Genomic DNA, 24,627 nt, shown 5'->3' on the forward strand with positions numbered 1-24,627 from the left:
CCCTTGTGAAGGGAAATTCCTATTCGGAGAGACATTGGATGTTATCCTCCAAAAGGCGGGGGATAAAAAGAAGGGATTCCCAAATTTAGGTCCTACAGGTTTTAAAAGTTCCTTTCGGAACAAAAAGTTTTTTCCAAGGAGACCCCCGAGAGAACACAAATGGGACGACAGAAGGAGAGATAGGGGGTTCTTCTTTGGTGACTCGTCCCGGGACAAAAAGCCCTCCAAGTGATTGTTTGCCCAGGGTGAGAGGGAGGCTAAGCTTTTTTTCTCCCAGCCTGGAGGAAAATATCGAACAACCCGTGGTTACTAAATCTGATAGGATCAGGGTTAAGAATAGACTTTCTCTCTCCCCCACCTCAAAAATATATAGTGACCCCACTAAGATCATCAGCGTCAGAACAGGAAGCTCTCGAAAAAGAGGTCCTAAGCCTGTTGAACAAAAGAGTCCTCCAGGAGGTTCCCCCACAGGAGAAAGGCAGAGGGTTCTATTCGCCTCTCTTTCTAGTAACCAAACCGGACGGTACCTTCCGGACAATTATAAATCTAAAGAGGCTAAACGATTATGTCAAAAACGAGAAATTCAAAATGGAGTCGATCAAGTCGACCATCAAAATTCTCTGCAATTTTACAAAGCTTTATTGGACAACTTAAAAATATGTTGGTTCTTTAAAAATCTCTTATATCAAACACCAAGCACACCAGTGCGGAGGATCAACGCGTTTCAACTAAAAAAAGTCTTTTTTTTTAGTTGAAACACGTTGATCCTCCTCACTGGTGTGCTTGGTGTTTGCTATAAGAGATTTTTAAAGAACCAACATATTTTTAAGTTGTCCAATAAAGCTTTGTAAAATTGCAGCCTCCTCCGTCTCAAGCTGGATCAATTTTTTTTTCCTCTTGTTCTTAATTGATGTGGATGCTCACCATAGTCCGTGCTGGGCGTTGGCAGGCTTGGGGACTGCATTGCAGACGGGTAAGCGGACTACACTTTCTTTACTTATCAAAATTCTCTTTCCACATTGCTTCATGGTAGTATTAGATCTCAGCGACGCGTACGATCACGTCCCCATCCACAAAGACTCCCGAGAATACCTCAGACTGGCGGTCTCCATAGGAGACAAAGTAAGGGAGTTTCAGTACAGGGCCTTGCAATTTGGGATTTCGATAGCCCCGCGAACCTTCACGAAATTGGTGGCAGAGATGATGGCTCACCTAAGAGAACAAGATGTTCTAATAGTTCCATATCTGGATGACTTTTTAATAGCGAGCAACTCGGCGCAAACATGCAGGGAACAGAGGGACAGAGTGATGGCCACTCTACAAAACCTCGGCTGGCTCCTGAACCTGAAAAAATCAAGGCTGGAGCCCAGTAAAGTCCAGGAGTTCCTAGGCCTGACTCTGGACTCAAACACCCAGGAGTATTACCTACCAGACCACAAAAAAGAGAGGATCGCTCAGATAGTAGCAAGAGCGACACAGAACCCTTCCATGACGCTAAGAAAAGCAATGTCACTACTAGGGTCCCTCTCCACCTGCCTGCCAGCGGTCCAGTGGGCACAGCTACATACGAGAGATCTCCAATGGGATGTTTTAGCTAACCAGTCGGCATTAGGAGGTCACTTGGAAGGTTACGTTACACTAGACTCCAAAACTATTCGATCCCTAGCTTGGTGGGGGAACAGAGACAACCTATCCAAAGGGATTCCCTGGGTGATAAATATCACACACATAATCACCACGGAGGCCAGTCCCAAGGGATGGGGAGCACACATGAGCAACAGGGTGGCTCAGGGGGAATGGGGAGGTCAGGAACTAAAAGTCTCCTTGAACCAAAAGGAACTGTTGGCAGAAGGCTACGCCCTAACACACTTTCTACCGATATTAAGGGGCCATCATGTCCGCATATTTTCGGACAATCGAGTGACGGTGGCTTACATAAATCATCAGGGGGGAACAAGGTCCCGAACACTAATGAACACATCCTCCGAAATATTCACGCTAGCCGAGAAAAACCTACTATCCCTATCGGCACTACACATATACAGGGAGCAGAGAACCAGACAGCAGACTTTCTTAGTCGCACCCAACTACATCAAGGGGAGTGGGTTCTAAAACAGTTCATTTTTCAGAAGATTGTGAAAATGTGGGGGACCCCGGACATAGATTTGTTTGCCGACCACAAAAACAAAAAAGTGGAAGCATTTTGTTCCCTAGACCCCAGGGGGAATCCCCGGACCCTGGATGCGTTTATGCTTCCGTGGACACAGGTCCTAATGTATGCCTTCCCGCCGCCCATTCTCATCCCGGCAGTAATAAGGAAAGTCAGAGAAGACAGGGCACGAATAATATTGATAGCCCCGTTTTGGCCAAAAAGAACTTGGTTTTCCTGGCTGAGAATACTGTCAATAACCGACCCCTGGGTTCTACCAGATCTCCCGGACCTTCTGTCCCAAGGTCCCGTGTTACACCCTCGGGCAGTGAACCTCCATTTAACAGCATGGAATTTGAAAGGACACTGCTGAGGGGGAAGGGGTTCTCAGAAAGCCTGGTTTCCACGCTACAAAAGAGTAGGAAACCGATCACAACCAGGGCCTATGGTAGAACTTGGAGGAAATTTCTATCCAGATCCGGGGTAAGGGTTCAGGATGGAGTACAAATTGACAAAATTCTCGAATTCTTGCAAAAGGGGTTAGAACAGGGGCTGGCGACTAATACGTTGAAGGTACAGGTAGCAGTTCTAGGCGCCCTTTATAACCAGGATGTGGCGGGCAACCCTTGGGTAGCACGGTTTATGAGGGCCGCAGCCAGATCCAGACCAATAACTACCCAGAAGATATCATCATGGGATCTAAACCTAGTGTTGTCTGCCCTAACAGGGCCCCCATTCGAGTCCATCCAGTCAGCACCCCTGAAAACCTTATCATTAAAGACTATAGTCTTAGTGGCCCTAACACCCGCTCGCAGAGTGAGCGATATTCAAGCCTTGTCAGCGAAACCCCTGTTCACTAAAATCCTGGACGATAGAGTCATATTAAAACCTGACCCAGCATACCTACCGAAGGTGTCAACACACTTCCATAGGTCACAAGAAGTAGTCCTTCCTTCTGCCCAAACCCTAGGAATAGGGGAGAGAAAAAATTTCACACCCTAGATGTGAAGAGGTGCCTAGTTCAGTACTTAGAGGCCACCAAGGGATGTAGGAAGGAAGGGTCTCTCTTTGTGTGTTTCCAGGGACCTCGGAAGGGGCTCAAGGCATCCAAGAGTACCTTAGCAAGGTGGATAAGGGATGCGATTGCCCTGGCGTACTCATCCAGTGGGAATACCATCCCGGAGGGTTTAAATCCCACTCTACAAGAGCAATGGCGACCTCATGGGCAGAAAGATCAGAGGTATCAATAGAGCAGATCTGTAAGGCGGCCTCCTGGTCAACACCTTCTACCTTTTTCAGGCACTATCGCTTAGATCTAGCCTCTACGTCTGACCTGACCTTCGGGAGAAGGGTCCTTCAGGCGGTGGTCCCTCCCTAAGTTACCAATCTCTGAAATTCTCTCCGTCGTGCTGTCATGGGTGAGAGAGAATAGCTTAGTTACTCACCGATAACGGTATTTCTCGGAACCCATGACAGCACCCGCTTATTCCCCCCCTTCACGTGTGCGGTGAGCATGAGTTAATATGTATAGAGTGGTTTGTTCGACACAGTGCTTCTCTATAATATGCGATATTATAATGTTATGTATATACTTTTGTTGTTAACTAACCTGGAGACCCTCTGATGCTCTGTAACCAACTGGGGGCGGAGGAGAGGTGCCGCCTTTTTATCTGTAGGTTCCTGTCCTTGATGGGCGCACCCCCTCTCCATGGTGCTGTCATGGGTTCCGAGAAACACCGTTATCGGTGAGTAAGCTAATCTTGGGAAACCTTTGTGGTTGCAGTAGTGAGCCCGGGGTGGGGGATGGCACATTGCTTTTATTCCTGGGGACAGTACCTGCTTATTAAGTGTCCTTGCTGTGTAACGGGTCTGTGTGAATGCCCTGTATAAGCCGTGCCAGGCTGTAGGAGGTTTGCTGTGCCCTGTAATATCCCTGTACATTACATTCTGTAGCACCGGGCACTGTCTGTGACGCGCCTTTGCTCGGTGCTAGCTTTTCATGATCCTTCTTTGCCCACACAGGCAGAGATTATTTAAAATAGGTCATTGCCGATAACTTGTAAAAGCTTCTTATCTTCATAAGCTGACGTTCCCTATAAAACATTGGGTACATTGCATCCGCTGTGTGGTAAGATCGCGACCGTTCCCTCTGGACACCTGTGCAATGCTGTGCCACAGCACTTAGTCATTGCAGTGTAAATCTGAAACTCGTCCATGTCATTAGTTACTTTAAAGATTTAATTGACCTCCTTAAGGCGTTGTGTGGTCAGAGGATGTCCTATGAAGCCATTCAGAGTCATTGGTGGGGTGTCCTCCATTCAGGATCCCTCTCAATGAGTCATAGCACTCAGCTGCTACCAGCACACTGAGTGTTAATTACTTGGAAAGCCCTTTGATTCTTTTGTGCCCTTTGTAATACCTTACAAAGCACCCCAAAATAAAACCTCAGTTCTGATACTGTTTTTTGGGTTTTGTTGGGCTGACGTTTATTGTGACCTGGCGTCATGATTCTCCATGTCACTATGATTCCGGTGATACTACTGAGTTACCCTATTAACTTATTGGATACGTCTGATACCACAATATTAATTTGCAGCGCTGGGGTCTTGGCTCTGTACCTGACCCATAGGGACACCTACATGGGGTTTGCTTGTATGTTCTCCCCTTATTTGGGTGGGTTTCCTCCTACAAACTGCTAGGTATGAGATGAGAGGACTGATGTGTATGATGACAAGCTCTGTACAGCGCTGCAGAATATGTTGGTGCTTTGATTACATGGCCTTTATTCCTGATGATTACAATCTACTGTAAATCGTCTTTCACCGTTGTCTTTGCTCTTACGTATTACTGACTATGTCCTACCCAATAGGTTCAGCTGATTTCCGTGTGGCAGGAAGTTTGTCAGAACGAGATGTCCCTGGATCGACAGCTGACAGATTTCTATGACAACTTGCTAAGCTCATGGCACACTCAGCTGCAGTGGGTCTCTCAGGTATGCCGCATCTCAAGAAGTCGAAAATAACATTTACTGCATTTTTCACCCTACAGAGTGTTACTAGAAATTGGCCATTTTTCATGTTACAGCCAGGCGCAGGGACTGGTAAGCATTGCTATAACATGAGGACCCCACTTATCTGCAGTCCTTCCCATCATGCGTGTGTGGATGAGCTGTGGCTCCCCCCTTCACCATTGCTGTTGATCAGCAGGAGGAGTCTCCGCTCAGGAGTGGACACATCACTGGGGCAATATATGTGTGTGTGTGTGCACAGGGGCCCAAGGGACAATCCTATTTCCACCTCCAAAGCAGGTGGAATTATGCATTATGATGAGCTGTTGGACTACAAAGGGCCCAAATACTGTTCTTGCACAGGGGCCCTTTTACATCTATGTCCGCCACTGCCTCAGCTTATGAAGACAAGTACTCCTACAAATATTACTAAGTGAGTAATCCGTCACCAGATACCGGGCCTCTATCACTACCATATTTAAACAGAATCTGTCACCAGATTTTATGCTGTTTTATCAGCAGTCAGCAACCAATTCTATTTAAATCGTAAAACTGGTGCTTCCCTTAGCCACCCCTAGGGGGCGTCAAGTGGCAGACCGCATGCAGATATATTATTTTCTAGTAAATATATTTGTATTTTAAGCCCTTGATCATTTTTTTATCTTTTATTGCATTGGGACCTCAGCATAAAGTGTGATCTCGCTCTTCCTCTTGATCTCTGGGAAGCGTGTAGGATCACCCATGATTGGCTTGTTTTTGGCAGACCCACTTCATGAGACAGGGTTTTTGTGAATAAGCTTTGTGAGAAATCAGATGTTTCTGATTTTAGATGATGCATTCATATCAGAGACTGAGCATTTCAACCATCTTCACACTTACCTCCCTCCTGCGTGAGGTCACAGCTTGTCTGACATTGGGCAAAAGCCATTCAAAGAAAAAAGTGCCAAAAAGTCATTACAGCCAATAAGCATAATTGAAAATGTCACCAGTGCAGAAGTTTAAAGCGAGTCCCTGGGGAGTGGAAAAAGGTGGATTGTGATGCAAATTGGTCCGGACCATGTCCTGATCTCCGCTTCACTGCTCCATCTGATGTAAGCACTTGATAAGTTTTATGACCAGTCCGCTGGGCACCTGAGGTCTGAACCTGATGTTCTAATTGACCCTTTCTTATCTGATGTAAATGCAAGTTCCCACAGTCTCAGTATCCCGCATCCCATAATATCACTCAGCCCCTGAAAGGATCTGGGTCATTTTATAACTCCACCCCATAGTTTAGGAATACTGTAAAGCAGAAAACCCTTTTCCTCATTCTCCATACTCTTCAGGTTTTATGACAATGCTCTTTCATGTGATTTTTTTTTTTTCCATTTAATGAGTCTCGACCTAAAAGATTGTGATCTGACGTGTAGTAATGTAAGGTAGATAAGCATCGATTTTGTCTTTGTCTCCAATAGTCATGCTGCCACTTTATAGCCTTATGCAAATCTACACCTGTCACACTGCTATAATGGGATCCTGGTGACCTTGTCTTACTTTTGTATGGGGTATTCCCAGCTTGGGTATTAATGCCTTAAGGAACCTGTCACCATGAACATAGCTGACAATAAAAATCTGATTGCAGATTATTAAAGGGGATGATTTAGGAAATTAATGTATTTCTTCAGTGCACACATCACAGGATTTGTCTTGTCGTCACAGATATTTAAGAAGCCTCATGAAGTGGTGACCGTTCTGCTGATACAGACTCTGGCCGCCATGGTGCCATCCATCCCTGTGTGTCTGAGCACGGCCATGGAGCGGACGAGCCCCGAGCTTACGCTTAGTAGTTTACTGGAGCTTTTTAAGGCCACCGGTCACTTTGCTAAGGCTCTAGAAGCCGCCATTATGCCCCATATCGGTAAGGTGGCTATTTTTTTCACCTGGATATGTTCATTATTCCATCTTTGTGTGTGTTTTTTTTTTTTTCTTTTTTATACATTTTAGGTGATTGATGAATATTATGCCTGTTCCTTTAAATCACTTGTCACATTAGTACAACCCCTGTGTGTGTCCTTTGAGGATATATGGAGGACGTAGAAGTGGGCACCCCTATTCCTGTATTAACCTTAACAAAGGACCACTCTGAATTTGGAGGACCCATTAAGGTTTTGCGTTACGAGAAAAAACAAAGGGAGAAATTCATGCTGAGAAATAGGGATCAGCAGAAATAAAGATAAAAAGCAATGCTTTTTTTAATAATCAAAAAATGCAGACAGAAGACAACATTAAAAAATAAAACATGATAAATATACATGTCATGCCCATAATATGGCATTGACACAGAAAACCATTCCTGAGTATGCAAGACCCCCAAATATGACTATATACAAACTCAGCAATGTTAAACACTTGATTGGATTGCTATGCCAAGCTGAAAAAAATAAGCATAAATTAGTAAGCCCAATATGTGATGGCTCTAAATTCACAGCACCAAGTAGAGAAAATAAACAGCGTCTGTAATAAAGCCGCTATATAAACAGGAGCCGAAAACCATATATAGATACAAAAACACATAATAATGCGGTGAAGACAAAAAGGATCAGGCCCTGTAATGTGGAAAGTGCATAGCCGCTAATGAGAAGTAGACAAAACCATAATAAGAAGTTTCAATGGGGCACATTGGAAAATTCCATAAAGTCTGCACCCTGAGAAATCAGACAGTCAAACCTGCACGTATGAAGGTAAAGACATAGCAGGTGAGGCCATGCCGGGAAAAAAGGGTGAAGGAGGAGGAAGCGACCCTAACGCTTTGCGTTACGAGGACACGCATTCATTTGTTGTAAGCATTTTGGGGTCTTAACTACTTAGATGCTCTGCATAATTCCCCTGACCTCCATTCTTGCCAGTGACTTTCATGTCCTGGGCAAGAAGTAGTCTATGGGAGTTAAAGGGGTTGTCTCTTATCCACAGGATAGGTGATTCAAATATAGCCTGAAACAGATGATGCACATATCACTTTTTCTGTGAATAGTTGATAGTTGTTGCTTGTTGAATAACCACATTACGTAAATACCCTTATAAAGTTTCTCAGGGGCCCTAAAGTCTCTATTTCCACAATTGCTAGGTAAGAGAAGTGTCGCCGTTTAGTTAAAGGAGTTGTCCAGCCTTATAAGCGATAAGTCGTGACTGCAGACTTGTGACTCTTCACATTGTGTGTACTGCGCTCTTTCAGGATTCTCCAGGGCCAGCACTGTGAGTGGGCAGACATGTGACCATAAGTTTGTGAATTGCATACTCCCGGACACTTTCCAACTAGACGTGTCCTTCCTCGCTCAGTACACTTGTACTGATTGAGACTGCACCCTTCTAGGTGGCACATCAGTGCACATCGGCAAATCACGTACTTTATGCGCTCGTCACCTTAGAAGCCGTACAAGGCACATTGTGCACGATGTAAGGATTGACAAGTCTACAGTCACATAGAGTGCCTGCAGACACATAGCCTAAGGCTGGACAAACCCTTTAACTGTCCTGGAAATGGCAACGTAGTGGATGGCACGGACGACAGCTGGTCCATACTGTTTTTAAGGGCATGGTCGCTAATGCAAGGCCTTTAGTAAGGGCGTTATTGTGCACTCTCCGGCACCATAATCATTTTTTTTCCCTGCAAAACTGAAGGTTCACTTTAAATAATAATGTCTGGAATGGTAAAAACGTTCTGTTGCGTAATCTCAGGAGGGGAATGTTCCCTTACTACAGAAGTACTGTCTGGCCTTGTTCAGATGGTGTCATGCTCTGTTTCTCCTTAAAGCTCCTTGTTCTTGGCTCTCAGACGATCACATAGCCGATAGTGTTGGCAGATATCCACGGTAAAAGTTGTAAGAACAATACGGCTCCGCTTCCGGAATTAACTCTGAAGCTGCTGAGCTTTGCTGACTTGTGAAGTCCTCCCTTATGTAGAAACAATGAAGGTAGATTCATGTGTGCTCTTTAGGTTATGCTAAACTATATAAGCCAAAGCGTCCCACCTGTCCCCTAAAATAGAATTTTATGAGACGTTTTTGTATTTCAAGCTCGCATCTTTTGGATACACTGCTCTAAATCCCCAGCAGCATTTCTTTTGCCACCACTAGAGGGAGCTCTGGGGCTTACTGCAGACTGTTGATATATGTGAGCTCTTAAGCGCCCTCTGGTGGTGGCTGCAGGGATAATTTTATATTTTCTGTATGGGCTCCAAAATTCTTTTAAAGATCTATTTACACCACAGAATAAAGAATGGTGGTTTTAAAGTCCGTGTCAAATACAGAAGTTGAAGACTGAGTGTAAAGAACCATGCCAAGTGTTAAATGGATGTTTAAGTTCTAATGTTAATTTACTATCCTTGAGATAGTGTATCAATATCCCATCTGAACAGGCAACGGGACTCCGATTAGCACATTGACCTCTAGCGCTGGTAGTGGCACTGCCTGGTATTGCAGCTCATCCCATTTACTGTATTCGCCAGTAACGTGAATACCTTTACAAATCAATGATACAATGGCCTCTTTTCTAGCAGTAGCATATTAGAGTTATAACCAAGGCTTATGAGCTTTACAAGAAAGCAATGTGTTTGATAACGAGCTGTGTACACAGTGAGTTATGTGCTATGTAAGTCTCCGAGACCTCCAACCTAAAATATTAATACAGGGGACACGCTGGAAACATGTCATACTGCCAACGTGGATGTCTAAAATATATAATTAAGCCTTATTAATGTTATCAAACAATCAGGGTTGATTTTGCAGGAGCTTTCCATGTGCATTTGTGGACGCTCCCAGTGCCCATCCCTTACACAGGATCTAGTTAATGGCACCTTGTATTGTCTACTTGGTACCTATGGGTCTTGCAAGGGGTCCTTTCATGAAGAAACTTCCAGTTGTAAAGTCTGTGCTAATGTTTGTGTCTGGGCACATACAGCTGACCTCTCCTCCTTGGTGCCAACTTCCTAATATCTGAAGTGCCATCTGTAGTGGCATTTACGTGGGGCACTAAACAGATGCCCGAATTGGATGCAGGCCAGAGAGCATTGCGTAAAAAAGCACTCCCCCCTCCTCCCATCAGAGTTTTTATCCTCCTAATATATTGCAAACATCATATTTTACAGAAGTGTATACTGACAATTGCTCATTTTCCCCTTCTTCCCAGTTAATTCTTCTGTTTTCTCTTAGGTTTATGACATCATGTGATTAAAAACAAACTAGCTGAATCCTGCTAAGATCTATGTAGAAACAGTATCATGCAAAAGGAGGGAGAAGGGAGAGGCTGGGCCAGGAGATAAAGAGGGGAATGATAAACGCAGGGACAAGAGACATCCTGTTTCTACATAAAGCAGAGAAAAGAGCAACTGTAAGAACACAATGCTATATAATATGATGATTGCAATATATTAAGAGGAAAAAAAAATTGAAGGGAGGAGGAGGTAAGCTTGTAAGCTTCTTTAAGAAGAAAATGTTTTAAGAACTCGGGGGGGGGGGGGGGGGGGCACAGGCTATACCACACAGATCTCTCGACAAGGATTGTAGACTAGACGCTCATTCCTTTCTGTTTGATGCCACGTAAGTCATTTTGTTGCCCAGTACCATCTGCATTGTTTCCTTAATAAATTTCGTGACCAGAACAGTTGATTTGCCTGTTTTTCTTTTTCCCCATATATACATATTCATTACAATTTATGGGTTTCTGTGTCAGGGGAGCACAACGTTGTGAAGGTGACGGAGCTAGTGGAGGCCGTGTATGGCGCGTACAAGCCATTCCAGCTGAAGTATGGGAGCCTGGAGGAGTCACATCTGTTAATACAGCTGAGCGCAATTCCTCTGGTAAGACGGATGGTTCTTAATGATCCTGATCGGAGGTTAATCGGCATACACAGTGTTTCAGCACACCCGAGAATTAACCTGTTGTCAATGGTAGGCCTGCTGCCTTATCTTGCATGCGGTGATGACTTACATATTCCTATAGATTGATGCTTGTAGCCATCTTAGGCTCCTAGTGGATCTGCAAAATGGAGTTGAACAGTTTCTGAGTGAAAGGTGACATTTCACACACTGCCGAATTGCCATACCGCAGTAGAATTGACTGGCTTACATAATTCTGTTCGTCCGGCTTACTGTGTTTTGGGAGATGCGTTATTCCTTATTAGCCATGAGGAGCCCTTAATCAAAGAAGCATGGTGTGCAATAAATGATTCTCCTAGAAGCTCCATTCAAGATGATCCCTGGGGGTCTGACCTTCTGTAACCGCTCTCACCGTGAGGATGGAGATCCCTTATCCCCCATTTGAATGAGCTGGTGTTCTCCAGTCAATGTGTATGAGCTGCGGTGCTCACACATGGGCATTGTCGCTCCCGTACACCTATAGAAGTGAACAGATTGGTGATCAATTCTCACAGAACTTTGGGGCCCCCATTCTTCAGAGCATACGGAATCAAAGCTGGTCGTACATTAATCAGCTATCCTGTGCATATGTCACATAACCCCGTTAAAACAGTGCAAAGAGTGACCAGAGCTAGTGACAAAAATGCCCCCCCCCCATACCATTGTGCCCTCCAGCTATAATATGTAAGAAATAATACAATACACAAGGGAAGCAGTCACATAATTTTTAGCATCTAAACTGTCCTGAGTGCGTTGTGACGCATTGTGCATCACTAACACTTTTTTTTCCATTAAAACGGTGCTGAAATCGTGCAAAAAGCACTTTATATTGTTAGATCGTACCTGCTCATTTAGTCATAGGGGTGTGCATCATTTCGGTCAGTCACAGTTGTCGCCGCCCTAGCAATTTGAATGATGTTCCTGGGGTTGTGCTGACGCCGTTCGAATCCGCTTTGAAATCCCGCGCTTGCACAGTGTCGAGCAGGGAGCAGCGCATCTGCCGTGATGGGCACCTCCCTGCAGGTGCGCACTGCAGCTGTATGTAGTATGTCAGCGCATGTGCACACAGTCAGTGAAGCTCAGTACTACACACAACTTCTGTGCGCATGCGCGGGGAGGTGTACATCTCAACACATGCGCGCCTCCCCTCTCGACACTGTGCAACTGCAGCTCCGCGATACACACTGCTCCAGCTTGGGATTTCAAAGTAGATTCCAGTGATGACCGCCGTGACTTAACCCAATGAAGCACAGCCCTTCGACTAAATGAGCAGGTAAAATCTAACTACATAAAGAGATTTTTGCACATGATTAGACCGCTGTTTGTAATGAAAAAAATGTGTTAATGATGCACATTGCATCACTAGCAACGCACTGGGGACAGTTTCTAGACAGTTTTTAGATGCTAAAAATGATGTGACAGGCTCCCTTTAATTCTAGATTGCCAGTCATTGCAACTCAGCCAATTAAAAAAGCACACCCCTAACATTTTTTATTAAATGCGTGGAGAAATCGGCACTCTGTTACATGCATGGCCACACACATTTAATGAATATAATAGTTAGTGGGAGCGCTTCGTGTGATATCCGGCAATATGGATAGACCCCCAGTGATCTCTGTTATGTGCAGGATTAGATCCAGCGCTTTTATCATCAAGCTTTGTCCATGTCACACAGGAACACGGCGAGGCTCTCGACTGCGTCCAGGAGCTCTCACACTCCGTGTCTCGGCTCTACAGTCTGGCGTCGGGCGCAGTGGAGCGATGCATCAAATTGACAGATGGACTGGGGGTGTGCGGCCTGCTACAAGCACTGCATTCTCTATTTAAGAAGTGAGTATGGTTCTCCAGTACTGACCTATAGAGGCAGAACATAGTAATGACTTCATGACTCAAGACTGCTGGGAGACAGTTCATGGGGGGGGGCATTCTTTGAGTTATTGAATGAATTGGGCCTTTGCTTTGTATTATCAGGCATGCAGGCACGTTGGAAGATGTAGAGTGATCAGGTTAGCGATATTTGGAGTTTGGGGATCTTTTAACCGTAGTCATTTACAGCATTTGGTAAAACGTGTATTAACCCCTTAATGACCAGGAGTTTCAGTTTTTGAATTTCTGTTTTTCAATCCCCTTCTAACCAGAGTCTTAGCTTTTTTATTTTGCCATCAATATGGCTATGTGAGGGCTTATTTTTTGCGGGACAAGTTGTACTTTTGAACAACACCACTGGTTTTAACATATTGTGTACTGGAAAACTGAAAAAAAAATTCTAAGTGTGGTGAAATTGCAAAAAAAAGTGCAATTCCAAAGTTGTTGTTATTTAAACCATGTTCACTAAATGCTAAAACTGACCTGCCATTATGATTCTCCAGGTTGTTACGAGTACATAGACACTAAACATGTCTAGGTTCTTTTTTATTTGTGGTGAAAAAAAATTCCAACATTTGTTAAAAAGGGTAAAAAAAAGGCCATTTTCTGAGACCCTGTAGCATTTCAATTTTTCTCCTTCGCCTCATTGGGGGACACAGGTACTGTGGTTGTATGCTACTGCCACCTGGAGGCTGACACGAAGTGAAAAAAAGAGGTTAGCTCCTCTGCCGTATACACCCTCGCTCCTGATTGCGGGCGGAAACCAGTTTTTTTCTTAGTGTCTGTTGGAGGCACACGTCTGTCTGTTTCCAGACTGACTGTTTTTTTTTTTTTCCTTTTCTTTTTCCCCATGAAGATAAGACAGGGGCGACGGACCCTATTGAAAGGGTCCAATCTCCCCAAACCAACAACGGGCGACCACGTGCGAGTGTCACCTCCACGTTTCCTCTCCCGCAACAGGGATTTTTTCCGGACGTTCCTTTTCTACATGAAGATGAGATAGGGACGACGGATTCTATTGAAAGGGTCCGATCTCCCCAAACCAACAACGGGCGAGCACGTGCGAGTGTCACCTCCACGTATCCTCTCCCGAAACGTGGGATTTTTTTTCCATGGACAGGGGCGACGGACCCTATTGAAACGGTCCAATCTCCCCAAACCAACAACGGGCAAGCACGTGCTAGTGTCGCCTCCACGTATCCTCTTCCGCACCGTGGGAATGATGCCGGACTTAGCCCTGAACACCCTAAGGTATTGAAACCCTAGGCTGCAGAGGCACAAGTGCAGTCCGTGCGGCCCCCACTGTGCCACCAATGCTAAGACTGCGGTGCGGCAGGGGGGTGGGTGGTCCCTCTCCTCACCCCTTGAAGGGGTTAGATGGAGCCACGGTGCCTGCACCGTCCTTTTTTAGTCATATGGCCCCCCCTTCCCCTCTACCTGAGCTGGAGCCGAAGCATGGAGGAGGGTGGCCTGGGAGGGCTCCTGCAGCGACACAGCGTCCAGGCGCCACAAACGCGCTCCCTGGCGTCGGGCAGTGGCGGACCCGGTTCCAGCCTTGGCTGAGGCTCGCTAGGCCGCGGCCGGAAGTCCCCACCCCCCGGCGTCGCGTCACGCCAGCCCCGACCCCCGTGGCCTGGGTGGACACAGAAGAAATTTAGGCCCCGGCTTCGGGCCTAAGCTAGGACGAGACGGAAGTACTGCCCCCAGGAGTTCTTTCTTCCGGGGGCCTGCCTGCAGTTGTGGCGCGCAGAACGGAGCTTCACCTGCATTTCCAGGACACAGGGGACGCAGGAGTGGGGTAAGTGCTGCCGCCTAGCTCCCTGAGAGGCCACGCTACAAAAACAAGGAGCGCCCTCCCACAGCGTTTTTTGCGGCACGGATGCCTGGCAGGTACAGCATAATAAACAAAACTTGGACAGCTGACCAACAGTGGATTCTGGGTCGCTGATGTCTGCATGGCACCCCCACCCACCCAGGTACTATTTGATTCAGGCTCCATGCCCAGCGCCTAGTGCATGACCAGGCACATTTAAAGTGACTATGGTGTCACTTCTATTATCACACTGAATGCGATTAACTACTATACTACAGTCTGTTACTGATGAAGGCCAGTGAGGCCGAAACGTCTGTTATTTTCTGGCTGCATTAAAAAATCCCAAAAAATATTCTAGATGTTGAGTGCCAAGTTTTGTTCATTATTCATGTATGGTGTGGGGCCCTACTTGAGCACCTTCTGAAGTTGTGCATATGCTGTTTTTCCTTGGCAGGTACAGCATGTCAGGAAAACCTAAGACGCACACGTTTCTTTACGCTGCATGCATCTCCTGTCTGTCCGTTTTTCCGCATGCGCAGACCAAGCGAGTTTGCGAAGCCTGCGAGTCCGAACACGCCCAGGAGCCCTCCCCTGCTACCGAGCCCAGTGTACCAAGTCCCCCGGAATGGCCGTTATCGCTGTCGCAATCCATGGCGTCACTTACGACAGCAATTGATTCCCTTCACACCCCAGATAGGGGCAGGGACAGTGGCTCGCCTGTCTTCGAGGGGTCTTTTACCTCACAGGAGCCTCCGGCCTGCAGGGGCCGCTCTCACTCCAGGCAGACCCGGGAGAAACTAACCCACACGTCTCCCGGTCCATCCGGTGCCTCGGCATCCGTGAGCTCTGCTTCTCGCTCCCCATCACCAGCAGTCGATAGCGAGCAGTGCTCGGACTACAACTCGGACGAACCCCTTGACCTAGATACACCGGGTGGTTAGGAAACGGTTGACAGTCTCATAGAAACCGTCAACCAGACTCTAGGGATTGAGGATGATTCCACCCTGGCTTTGGGCCGTAAGGTGTCATTTAAGCGAGTTAAGCGTCCCCATAGAGTATTTTGCACTCACCCTGAAATTGAGGATAGTGCAACGACACGGAGAACGGCCGGACAGGCGTTTCTCGGGCCAGAAGGCACTCGAGGCAAGGTATCCGTTTGCCCCGGATCTCCGTAAAAAGTGGACGGAATCCCCAACGTTGGATCCACCTGTGTCGTGCTTGGCTACAAAAATTCTACTATCCGTACCTAGTGGTTCCTCTATTAAGGATCCCACTGATCGTCTCATAGAGAACTTGGCCCGCTCACTGTTTGGGGTATCGGGATCAGCACTCTCTCCCTCGTTCGCAGCAACGTGGGTAGCCAAGGCCATGATTTCTTGGTCAGAAACATTGAATAAAGCCTTGCAAGACATAGACCTACCAGCTGAAGTATCAGAAATCGCAAATCAGATAGCTATGGCGGGGGGACTACTTGATCAATGCATCTTTAGATGCGGCCAACTGCGCGGCACTTGCGGCTGCAAATGCCATCTCCATTAGGAGAGCTCTATGGTTAAGGACATGGCGGGACGATTCAGCCTCAAAAAAGTCCTTGACAGCGCTACCATAGCAGTGTGGCCGCCTGTTCGGAAAGAAGTTAGATCATCTCATCTCCGACTCCACAGGAGGCAAGAGCGGTGTTCTTCCTCAACTAAAGGTCAAACCGCCGTTTCGTCACCAGTTTCAGGCGCGTTTTTGGGCCTTTCGCAACCCCGGGTGAACGACAGCGGCTAATTCCGCCGCTTCAGGGCGCCCCAACCAGAATAGGGACTGACAGGTCTCATATAGAGCCAACCCATTGGGCAGGATGCGTGCTAGCCAGTCCAGGTCGAGGGGATCCAGGTCCCAAAGATCTGCAGCCAAATGACTTGGGGCATCTGCCAGGCGACACCAACAAGGTAGGCGGCCGCCTTCTCTGGTTTCACCACGTCTCGCTCAATGTCGCACATGACACATGGGTGAGAGAGCTGGTGTCCATAGGGTACAAGATAGAATTTGTCAGGTACCCCCCCAAGATGATTTTTTTCTTTCCCGTCTTTTCAAAGTGGATACCCGGGCAAAGGCTCTACTAGGAGCCATCGATTCGCTCAGCCACAACGGAGTCATCATTCCAGTACCGGAAAACGAGAAGACTCAGGGCTTCTATTCCAACCTGTTTGCAGTCCCCAAAAAGGACGGGACAGTCAGGCCCATTTGGGAACTAAAGCTAAACAAATTTATCAGGAGCTGACATTTCTGGATGGAGTCTCTCCGTTCAGTCATATCGGCAATGGGGCAGGGAGAGTACTGGGCCTCTATCGATATCCAGGACGCCTATCTATACATCCCCATTTGCCTTCCGCTTCAAAGGTTTCTACGCTTCGCCATCAGCGGTCTGCATTTTCAGTTTGCAGCTCTACCCTTCGGGCTAGCCACTGCCCCCAGAGTGTTCACAAAGGTCATGGCAGTCCCCATGGCCATCCTGCACTCCAGGGGCATAGTCGTATTTCCCTACTTAGACGACCTCTTGGTCAAGGGCCCTTCAAGGCGGGCATGCAAGGAAAGTGTCAGCATCACGCTAAATACTCTTGCCCGCTTAGGGTGGTTGGTTGTCAACGTAAAGAAGTCATCCCTTGTTCCAGCTCAGAGGATTTCCTTTTTAGGGATGATCTTCCACACTTTCCGAGGGTTGGTAACTCTCCCTTGAGACAAGGCCCTAGCCCTCCGAAAGGGAGTGCGAATACTGCGCCAACCAGTCCCTCACACCATCCGTTTCTGCATGAGGATTCTAGGAAAAATGGTGGCGGCGATAGAAGCGATCTCGTGTGCCCAGTTCCATCTTCGCCCCCTGCAGCACGCCCTCTTGTCATCCTGGGACAAGAACCCGTTCACGCTCGATCACCGATGCCGGTTGTCCTCTCAGGGCAGACAGTCACTAGAGTGGTGGACAATCAGTTCCTCACTTCAGGGGAAACCCTTTCCCCCAGATCAGTGGCTGGTGGTCACAACCGAGAGGAACCGCACAGGCGGTCCACATCCTGGGTGTAGAAAACTGGGCTGCAGACTTCCTCAGCCGACAGGGGCTTGCGTCCGGGGAATGGTCATTACACCCCGAGGTCTTTCAGCAGATTTGCCAACGGTGAGGAACACCGGATGTGGATCTGATGGCTTCCAGGGTGAACGCCAAGGTGTCCGTACTTGTCGCCCGGTCCCGGGACCCGCAGGCAATCGCTGTGGATGCGCTGATTCTGCCATGGAACCAGTTTCGCCTCCCATTCCTATTTTCCCCCACTGCCACTTTTGTTCCGAGGGTCATCAAGAAGATCAAGGCAGAAGGGGGCGCCAGCGATTCTGTTGGCCCCAGACTGGCCTTGTCGGGCGTGGTACGCAGATCTAGTGCAGCTGCTTGCCGACGTGCCATGTTGACTACCAGAGCGCCCAGATCTGCTTTCTCAGGGGCCAATCTGCCACCTGAACTCAGGGGCCCTGTGTTTGACGCCTTGACCGTTGAATCTTGGATTCTGACTCAGGCGGGGTTTGGGCGCAAAGTGGTTGCTACAATGGTTAGCGACCGGAAGCGTGCCTTGGCATGAATTTACCACCACACGTGGAAGGTTTTCTTTGCATGGTGTCGAGGCCGCAGTTGTTCTCCACTGAGATTCTCTGTCCCTAACATCTTGGCTTTTCTCCAGTCTAGCCTAGACTCAGGCTTGGCCCCCCGTTCTCTCAGGAGACCGGCTTTATCCGTCCTTTTTCAGTGCAGGATTGCTACCAACTTGCAGGTAAAGACTTTCGTTCAGGGTGTCTCCCACGTGGTACCTCCCTATAAGGCGCCTATGGACACCTGGGACCTTAACGTGGTCCTAAGCGTTCTGCAGGAAGCTCCTTTTGAGCCGCTACAGGATGTCGCTCTGTCATACCTTTTCTGGAAGGTGGTGTTCCTTGTAGCTATAACATCAATCAGGCGGATCTCTGAGCTGGCAGCCCTATCTTGTCGAACCCCGTTTCTGGCTTTTCACAAAGACAAGGTGGTTCTTAGACCAGCGCCTCCCTTTTTGCCAAAAGTCGTTTCCTCGTTTCACATTAATGAGGATATTGTCTTGCCCTCTTTTTGTCCAGCGCCGGTACACCGTGTGGAAAAGGCCCTGCATACGCTAGACCTGGTGAGAGCACTCAGGAGGTACGTGTCGCGAACGACACCTTTTCATCAGTCAGACACGCTGTTTGTACTCCCTGAAGGTCGCAGGAAGGGACTCGCTGTCTCAAAATCCACCATAGCCAGATGGATTCGTTTGGATATTCAGGGGCGTGCCGATTCCAGCATGGATCAGAGCACACTCTACTCGGGCAGTGGGCTCCTCTTGGGCGCTTTGGCACCAGGCTTTGACGGAACAGGTTTGCAAGGCAGCAACCTGGTCCAGCCTGCACATGTTTACTAAACATTACAATATCCATGCTCGGGCTTCAGCGGATGCGAGACTGGGTAGAAGGATTCTCCAAGCAGCGGTGGTGCACCTTTAGACAAGAGATGCATGTAGCTGGATCGGAGAGTCAACTTCCCACCCAGGGACTGCTTTAGGACGTCCCACAGTACCTGTGTCCCCCAATGAGGCGAAGGAGAAACATGGGTTTTTGTGATAACTCACCGTAAAATCCTTTTCTCCGAGACGCTCATTGGGGGACACAGCACCCACCCTGATAGCCAAGTTGGCTTCTGTTTGTTTAATTAATATGCTCTCTGTATAATATTAGGGTGGTTATTTTCTAGACATGTTGTTACCTGCATTAAGGTTGATGTCTGATTTTTGTTTGATCTCCTACTGCTTTTGCACCAAACTGGTTTCCACCCGCAATCGGGGCGAGGGTGTATACAGCGGAGGAGGAGCTAACCTTTTTTTCTCTATCGCTTCACTAGGGGACACAGGAAACCATGGGTGTATGCTGCTGCCACTAGGAGGCTGACACTGCAGAAAAAAAGTTTGCTCCTCCTCCGCAGTGTACACCCTACCGACAGGAAGTAGGATGTTCAGTTTAGCTTAGTGTCAGTAGGAGGTGGACACAGGTTTTTCATTAGACCCTTATCTACCTCAATGTGCGTCGTTCCTTTTCAGGTACCAGGAGGGATACAGTGTGAAAGGTCACAACTGTACTCCCACAAAGAGACTGAGTACGGCGTGTACTGCCACCCCGTATCCTCCATATGTCTAGCCGGCAGGACCCAAACCCCAAGCACAGAAGCGTGCTTAGGTGATCCAGACCTGGTCCTGGCCCTTCGTCTCCCAACTACTCCCCCACCAGAGCCTGTTAGTTGGATGAGATGTGATGTCCTGCAACATGTTTCCGGACGTCTGACACCACAGGGAGAAGAGGTAAACACGCATAAGAAGATAGGTAAAGAAGAGGAAATCCCCTAGGTTCCAGCAGTCTAGGCCCGGCTTATATCGGGCCGAGTCCTCCCCTCTCCCTGGCCGCTCTCCTGCCGCACATGTGGGGAGCTCATTCCCTGCCGAGGTCTGCAAAGCCCTCACCACCGCTCGCCGAGTGCTGTGTGTTTCAGGCTTCCCCCAGCTGGTACCCTATTCAGCAGAATAGGCGAAGGTGGGCAGCACCCTGTTCTCCTCAGCGCGGGTCTCCCGCCCCACCGCTTCCCCCCGCACCGGACTACCTTTCTGGTAGGATCCAGGTGATATCGCCAGAATTTTTCGGTCCTCCGCGCCGCCCCCCCTTCGTCGGCGGTCTCCTGGGTCTAATCTAGGCCCCGGCTTCAATTGCGGCCTAGTCCTCGGTAGCCCCGCCCCCGTCCTCTCGTTTCGGGCGGGCTTTTTTCCCTCGCGTCTTCCCTCAGCCGCTCCCTGCACCCAGCGCAAGCTCCGCCCTCCGTCCGGCCTCCCTTGCGGCACAGAGAGAATATCCTTCGCCGCCATCTTTTTGTCCCCAGAGCTGACGGTTGGCTCCGCCCCCGTTCGGGCTGTGCAGAGTGGAGTTGTGCACAGCGCGCCCTTGTCTAAGGCGGGTAGGTGAGGGCCCTGAGCGGCTATATTGGTGTGAGCACACCGGTAATGACTCTGTCCTGCCTGCGGGCAGCACGGTCCTCGTCACCGCTCAATTCTGCTCCTCTTCTCTCACTTGCAAAATGAGATATGTCTTCCTGGACCTCGGCATCCTCCCTGCGTTGGCATCCACCACAGTGGTCGTATTCTCCCAGCGTGGGACACGGTTAGTGCCTTCACCAGACAGGACCAGCTGTTTCCTGCCTATCTGCCCTCAGCCGAATCAGATACAATGCGGAGTATAAGCCCCTCATAGTAAAATTAAGCAGGGCCACACTTTCCGCAGGTCCAGTGATGGAGCCGAGGATCCATCTTAGCTATTGTGTCTGATGTCAAATGCGCTATAGTCGTACAGTCACTAACGTAATGGTTTTTTGGAGCCGTAAAGTCTCTGAAGTAATTGTACTCTTGAACTGTACAGTCACTGACGTAATAGTACTCTAGAATCGTGTATTTTCCTGGCGCAATTGTAATCTTCTGCCGCACGGTCTCTAGTCCATCAGTATGTCTGGCATAGCACACAGAGGCTTGGAGAGCCACGCTGCTGTTTTCTGTATTTGCCGCATGGCGTTGGCCTGGTAGGGGGTTTCACTCGCACGTTTTTTTCATCGGAGATCTGATTTTGTCACACGGCTGTTGTGTTCGGCCATTGCAGATATGTGCCTTGATTTCAGCAGAGCAACAAGCAACCATTGCTTCACACATAAAGGTGCTGGAGCCCTGGCATAGCATCTGCTCCCATATCTACTGCTCACAGGCACTCGCGTTTCCTTTTTTCTGCAGCCCCCTCCGGACGCTGGCTTCATACTGCTCTAAGCAGAATAACGTGCGGCTTCTAACTCTTCACATCTGCAGTGTTTGGGCCTGCCTTCCAGCTGGATAGAAGTTCGTGCTACCTGGCAATTGTCTACTGTGGTTCAGTGGATAAAGAATCTGACCACAACTCGCTGGTCCAGAGGTTGGAACCATAGCACACCATAGGAACCATAGGCCTGATCCCAGGCCTTCTGTTCTACCGTCAGAAGAATTGACTGGTCAGAATCTACTTTAGTACAGTCTTCGTAGTACGGCTTACTACACATGAAGCCGTTATTCTACCTAATGTCGTCAGGTATCCAGACCTAGACCGCAACACAGAAGCCGTTATTCTGCCTAATGCCGTCAGGTATTCAGACGTAGACCTCTACACAGAAGCCGTTATTCTGCCTAATGCTGTCAGGTACCCAGTCCTTGATCGCAACACAGAAGCCGTTATTCTACCTAATGTCATCAGGTATCCAGACCTAGACTGCACCGCAACACAGAAATAGCTGTCTCCAATTCCCTTCTCCAGGTTCTCTCCACGCTGATTTGTTCACAGGATACTTGGAGCCGATGGCAGCTGTGCTATATCCGCTATACAGGCTTCAGAAGCACCACCTTCCAGGTACAGTAGTTCAAACGGCCGTATTACTGTGGAGACGTGTCTGGGGTTGACAGCTTCAGTGGTACTGGTGTTCTGTACCGTATTCAGGTGAGTTAGACGTTCTCGCCTTCAGGTTCCTCGCGCTCTATTGCAGCAGTATTATATCTCTTATCGAGCACTTGGATAGACCTCTACCAGACATGTTTAGTCAATACATGCCATCTTTCTGGTGACTCAAACGTACCCGAGGTCCATCTACTACATCGGTCCGGCTCTACTGTCCCATTTCAGGGGAGTCGGGAGCGTCCTCTGTCGCGTTCATCTGGGTCTTTTTCAGCTTTTGCCTAAACTCCCGTCTAATCACCACTCGTGGTGAGGTGCCGGCATTTATTGCTCCTGACGGGCTGCAGCTGCGGTTACAAGCCGTGTCCATGTGAGTCAAACACACCTTTCAGATGCATATTTCATTGTTAATAACATCTGTGGTTTGTTAACAGTTAAACATACGCACTACCATGTCCAAACGGAGCGGATCTCTGTACCACAGAGCGGATCTCGGTGGAAACATAACTTGATTCTCCACCCTCAGGTGGGTCAGACACTCTCGTGTCAGGTACGGATGATCGCGGTTTTACTGCGGCATGCTCTGGACCCTATGTGCGGGTTGCCCCACAGGAGTTTTTGCCACACCTTCTGATCAGTTTACAGTACTGTCCGCAGGCTATCTTTACTGCAGGTGTTACTTCTATCTTTAATGTTTGGCCAATAAGTTCTAGTCTGTCCTAAGGGCCTTCGAGCTACCACAATGCCTAAGCTCCTTATCTATCGGAACTTACTTATTCATTCTTACAGACGCTGGGTAAAGCCTCCAGCAGCTCAGACAGGTAACTTCTGACCGTAACTGGAAAATGTATCCCACCTCAGACAAGAGTGGAATCTGACTCTGCGCAAGCATCGACGAGGGTAGAAAGCTTCTCCAGTCTGGGATCCAAGAATAAGTCTGGTGATAACACGTTTCTTCCTTCAGCTAGAATTGTATCATTTCCCTGTTATCCTCGGGCGTGTTGTCTTAGACTTAGGTAAGCGGTGTCTTTCTGGACACCAGTCGGAAAATTTGACCGTCCTCACTGTTCAAAAAATTTTTCCTGCATGGAGACATGGGTTTTCGCCTATCGTTCCTATCTAAGGTTCCATTTGGCTTTCGGCTTCACGAGCGAAATTATCCCCAAAGAAGTCCCTAACCAACTTTCCGTTCTTTCCATGTGGCTCCAATTGGCCAAATCATGGATGAGATCACCGGAAGGACAAGCGCTCTCCTTCCTCAGTCTAAACCTCGTCATTTTTCAGCGCTTTTTTCCTCAGCGTGACTTTGGTGATCTAGGTTTGAGTCCATACTTGTTTTTCTCAGGAAGAAATTTTCTTCGTTCAGCATTTGCCTCCTGTGAATCGTATGATTTTCCCTTGTTCCATGAAGCTCTTATCCAGGTCCTGACTTCAACGGACGGGTTCCTTTTCCTTCCAGTTGGTAGCCTGTCCTTTCAGACTCTCAACCACCCTTGTGGTCTCACAGAGCCTGTAGCAGCCATGGTGCACTTCCTGTGGGTCAAGGGTCCACTCTCCATCATTCTGAATTCCCTTTCTTTCGTCCGCCTCGAAATTTTACTTTGTGACGCTCTCACATCAGGCTACCTTGCCACCGCAACGGTACTTATCAAGCTCCGGCTTGAAGTGTACAGGTCCTCTGGCCTCCAGGTCAGCGTCTGCTCACGGAATCTGGTCGGCATTAGTAGGGTTGCCGGTTCAGAAAGGACTGCATTCTTTTGAGTATGATGCACTCTGCCCGGGCAGTGTGTTTCCTCCTGGCGGTACTGTTTGGGCCTTCGTCTGGCACCTCTGCAGTGCGATGATATGTCCTCCACAGGTCCAAGAGGTTTTCTTCAGAGTCCATGCCTAGCTTCGGCAAGTGCCGGTCTGGGTAAAAGACCTCGCAGGTGACCTTGCTGGTGACGAGGGTGACTTCCTCGTCCTGATTGGAGTTGTTTGCTGTTCCCTCCCCTTGGGGACTGCTTTGGGACGTCCCATGGTTTCCTGTGCCCCCTAATGAAGAGATAGAGAAAACAGGATTTTTAGTTGCTTACCGTAAAATCTGTTTCTCTGAGCCTTCATTGGGGGACACAGCACCCTCCCAAGTTGAACAGCTTGGTTACTGCATAATATTGTTACAACGTGGATTTGTGTTTTCTGTGTTTTTATCTAGTCTACAGATTACTTCTACTGCTTTCTCACTAACTGAACATCCTACTTCCTGTCGGTGGGGTGTACACTGCGGAGGAGGAGCTAAATTTTTCTGCATAGTGTCAGCCTCCTAGTGGCAGCAGCATACACCCATGGTTTCCTGTGTCCCCCAATGAAGGCTCAGAGAAACAGA

At 48.2% G+C, this 24,627-nt stretch overlaps 1 protein-coding gene across 5 annotated transcripts in view; it reads left to right on the forward strand.

Moving 5' to 3' along the window:
• Nucleotides 1-24,627, forward strand: part of COG7 (component of oligomeric golgi complex 7) — a 73,266-nt gene that overhangs the window by 18,511 nt on the left and 30,128 nt on the right. For all 5 annotated transcript variants that reach the window (XM_073553649.1, XM_073553651.1, XM_073553650.1 and 2 more), the window contains exons 7-10: nt 5,019-5,141; nt 6,855-7,053; nt 10,863-10,990; nt 12,723-12,877. In XM_073553649.1, the coding sequence (XP_073409750.1) occupies nt 5,019-5,141; nt 6,855-7,053; nt 10,863-10,990; nt 12,723-12,877 (605 nt within the window). The remainder of the gene's footprint in view (nt 1-5,018; nt 5,142-6,854; nt 7,054-10,862; nt 10,991-12,722; nt 12,878-24,627) is intronic.

Source organism: Dendrobates tinctorius, unplaced genomic scaffold, assembly GCF_039654945.1.
Source record: "Dendrobates tinctorius isolate UK_male_01 unplaced genomic scaffold, ASM3965494v1 ptg000202l, whole genome shotgun sequence".
Lineage (NCBI taxonomy): Eukaryota > Metazoa > Chordata > Amphibia > Anura > Dendrobatidae > Dendrobates > Dendrobates tinctorius.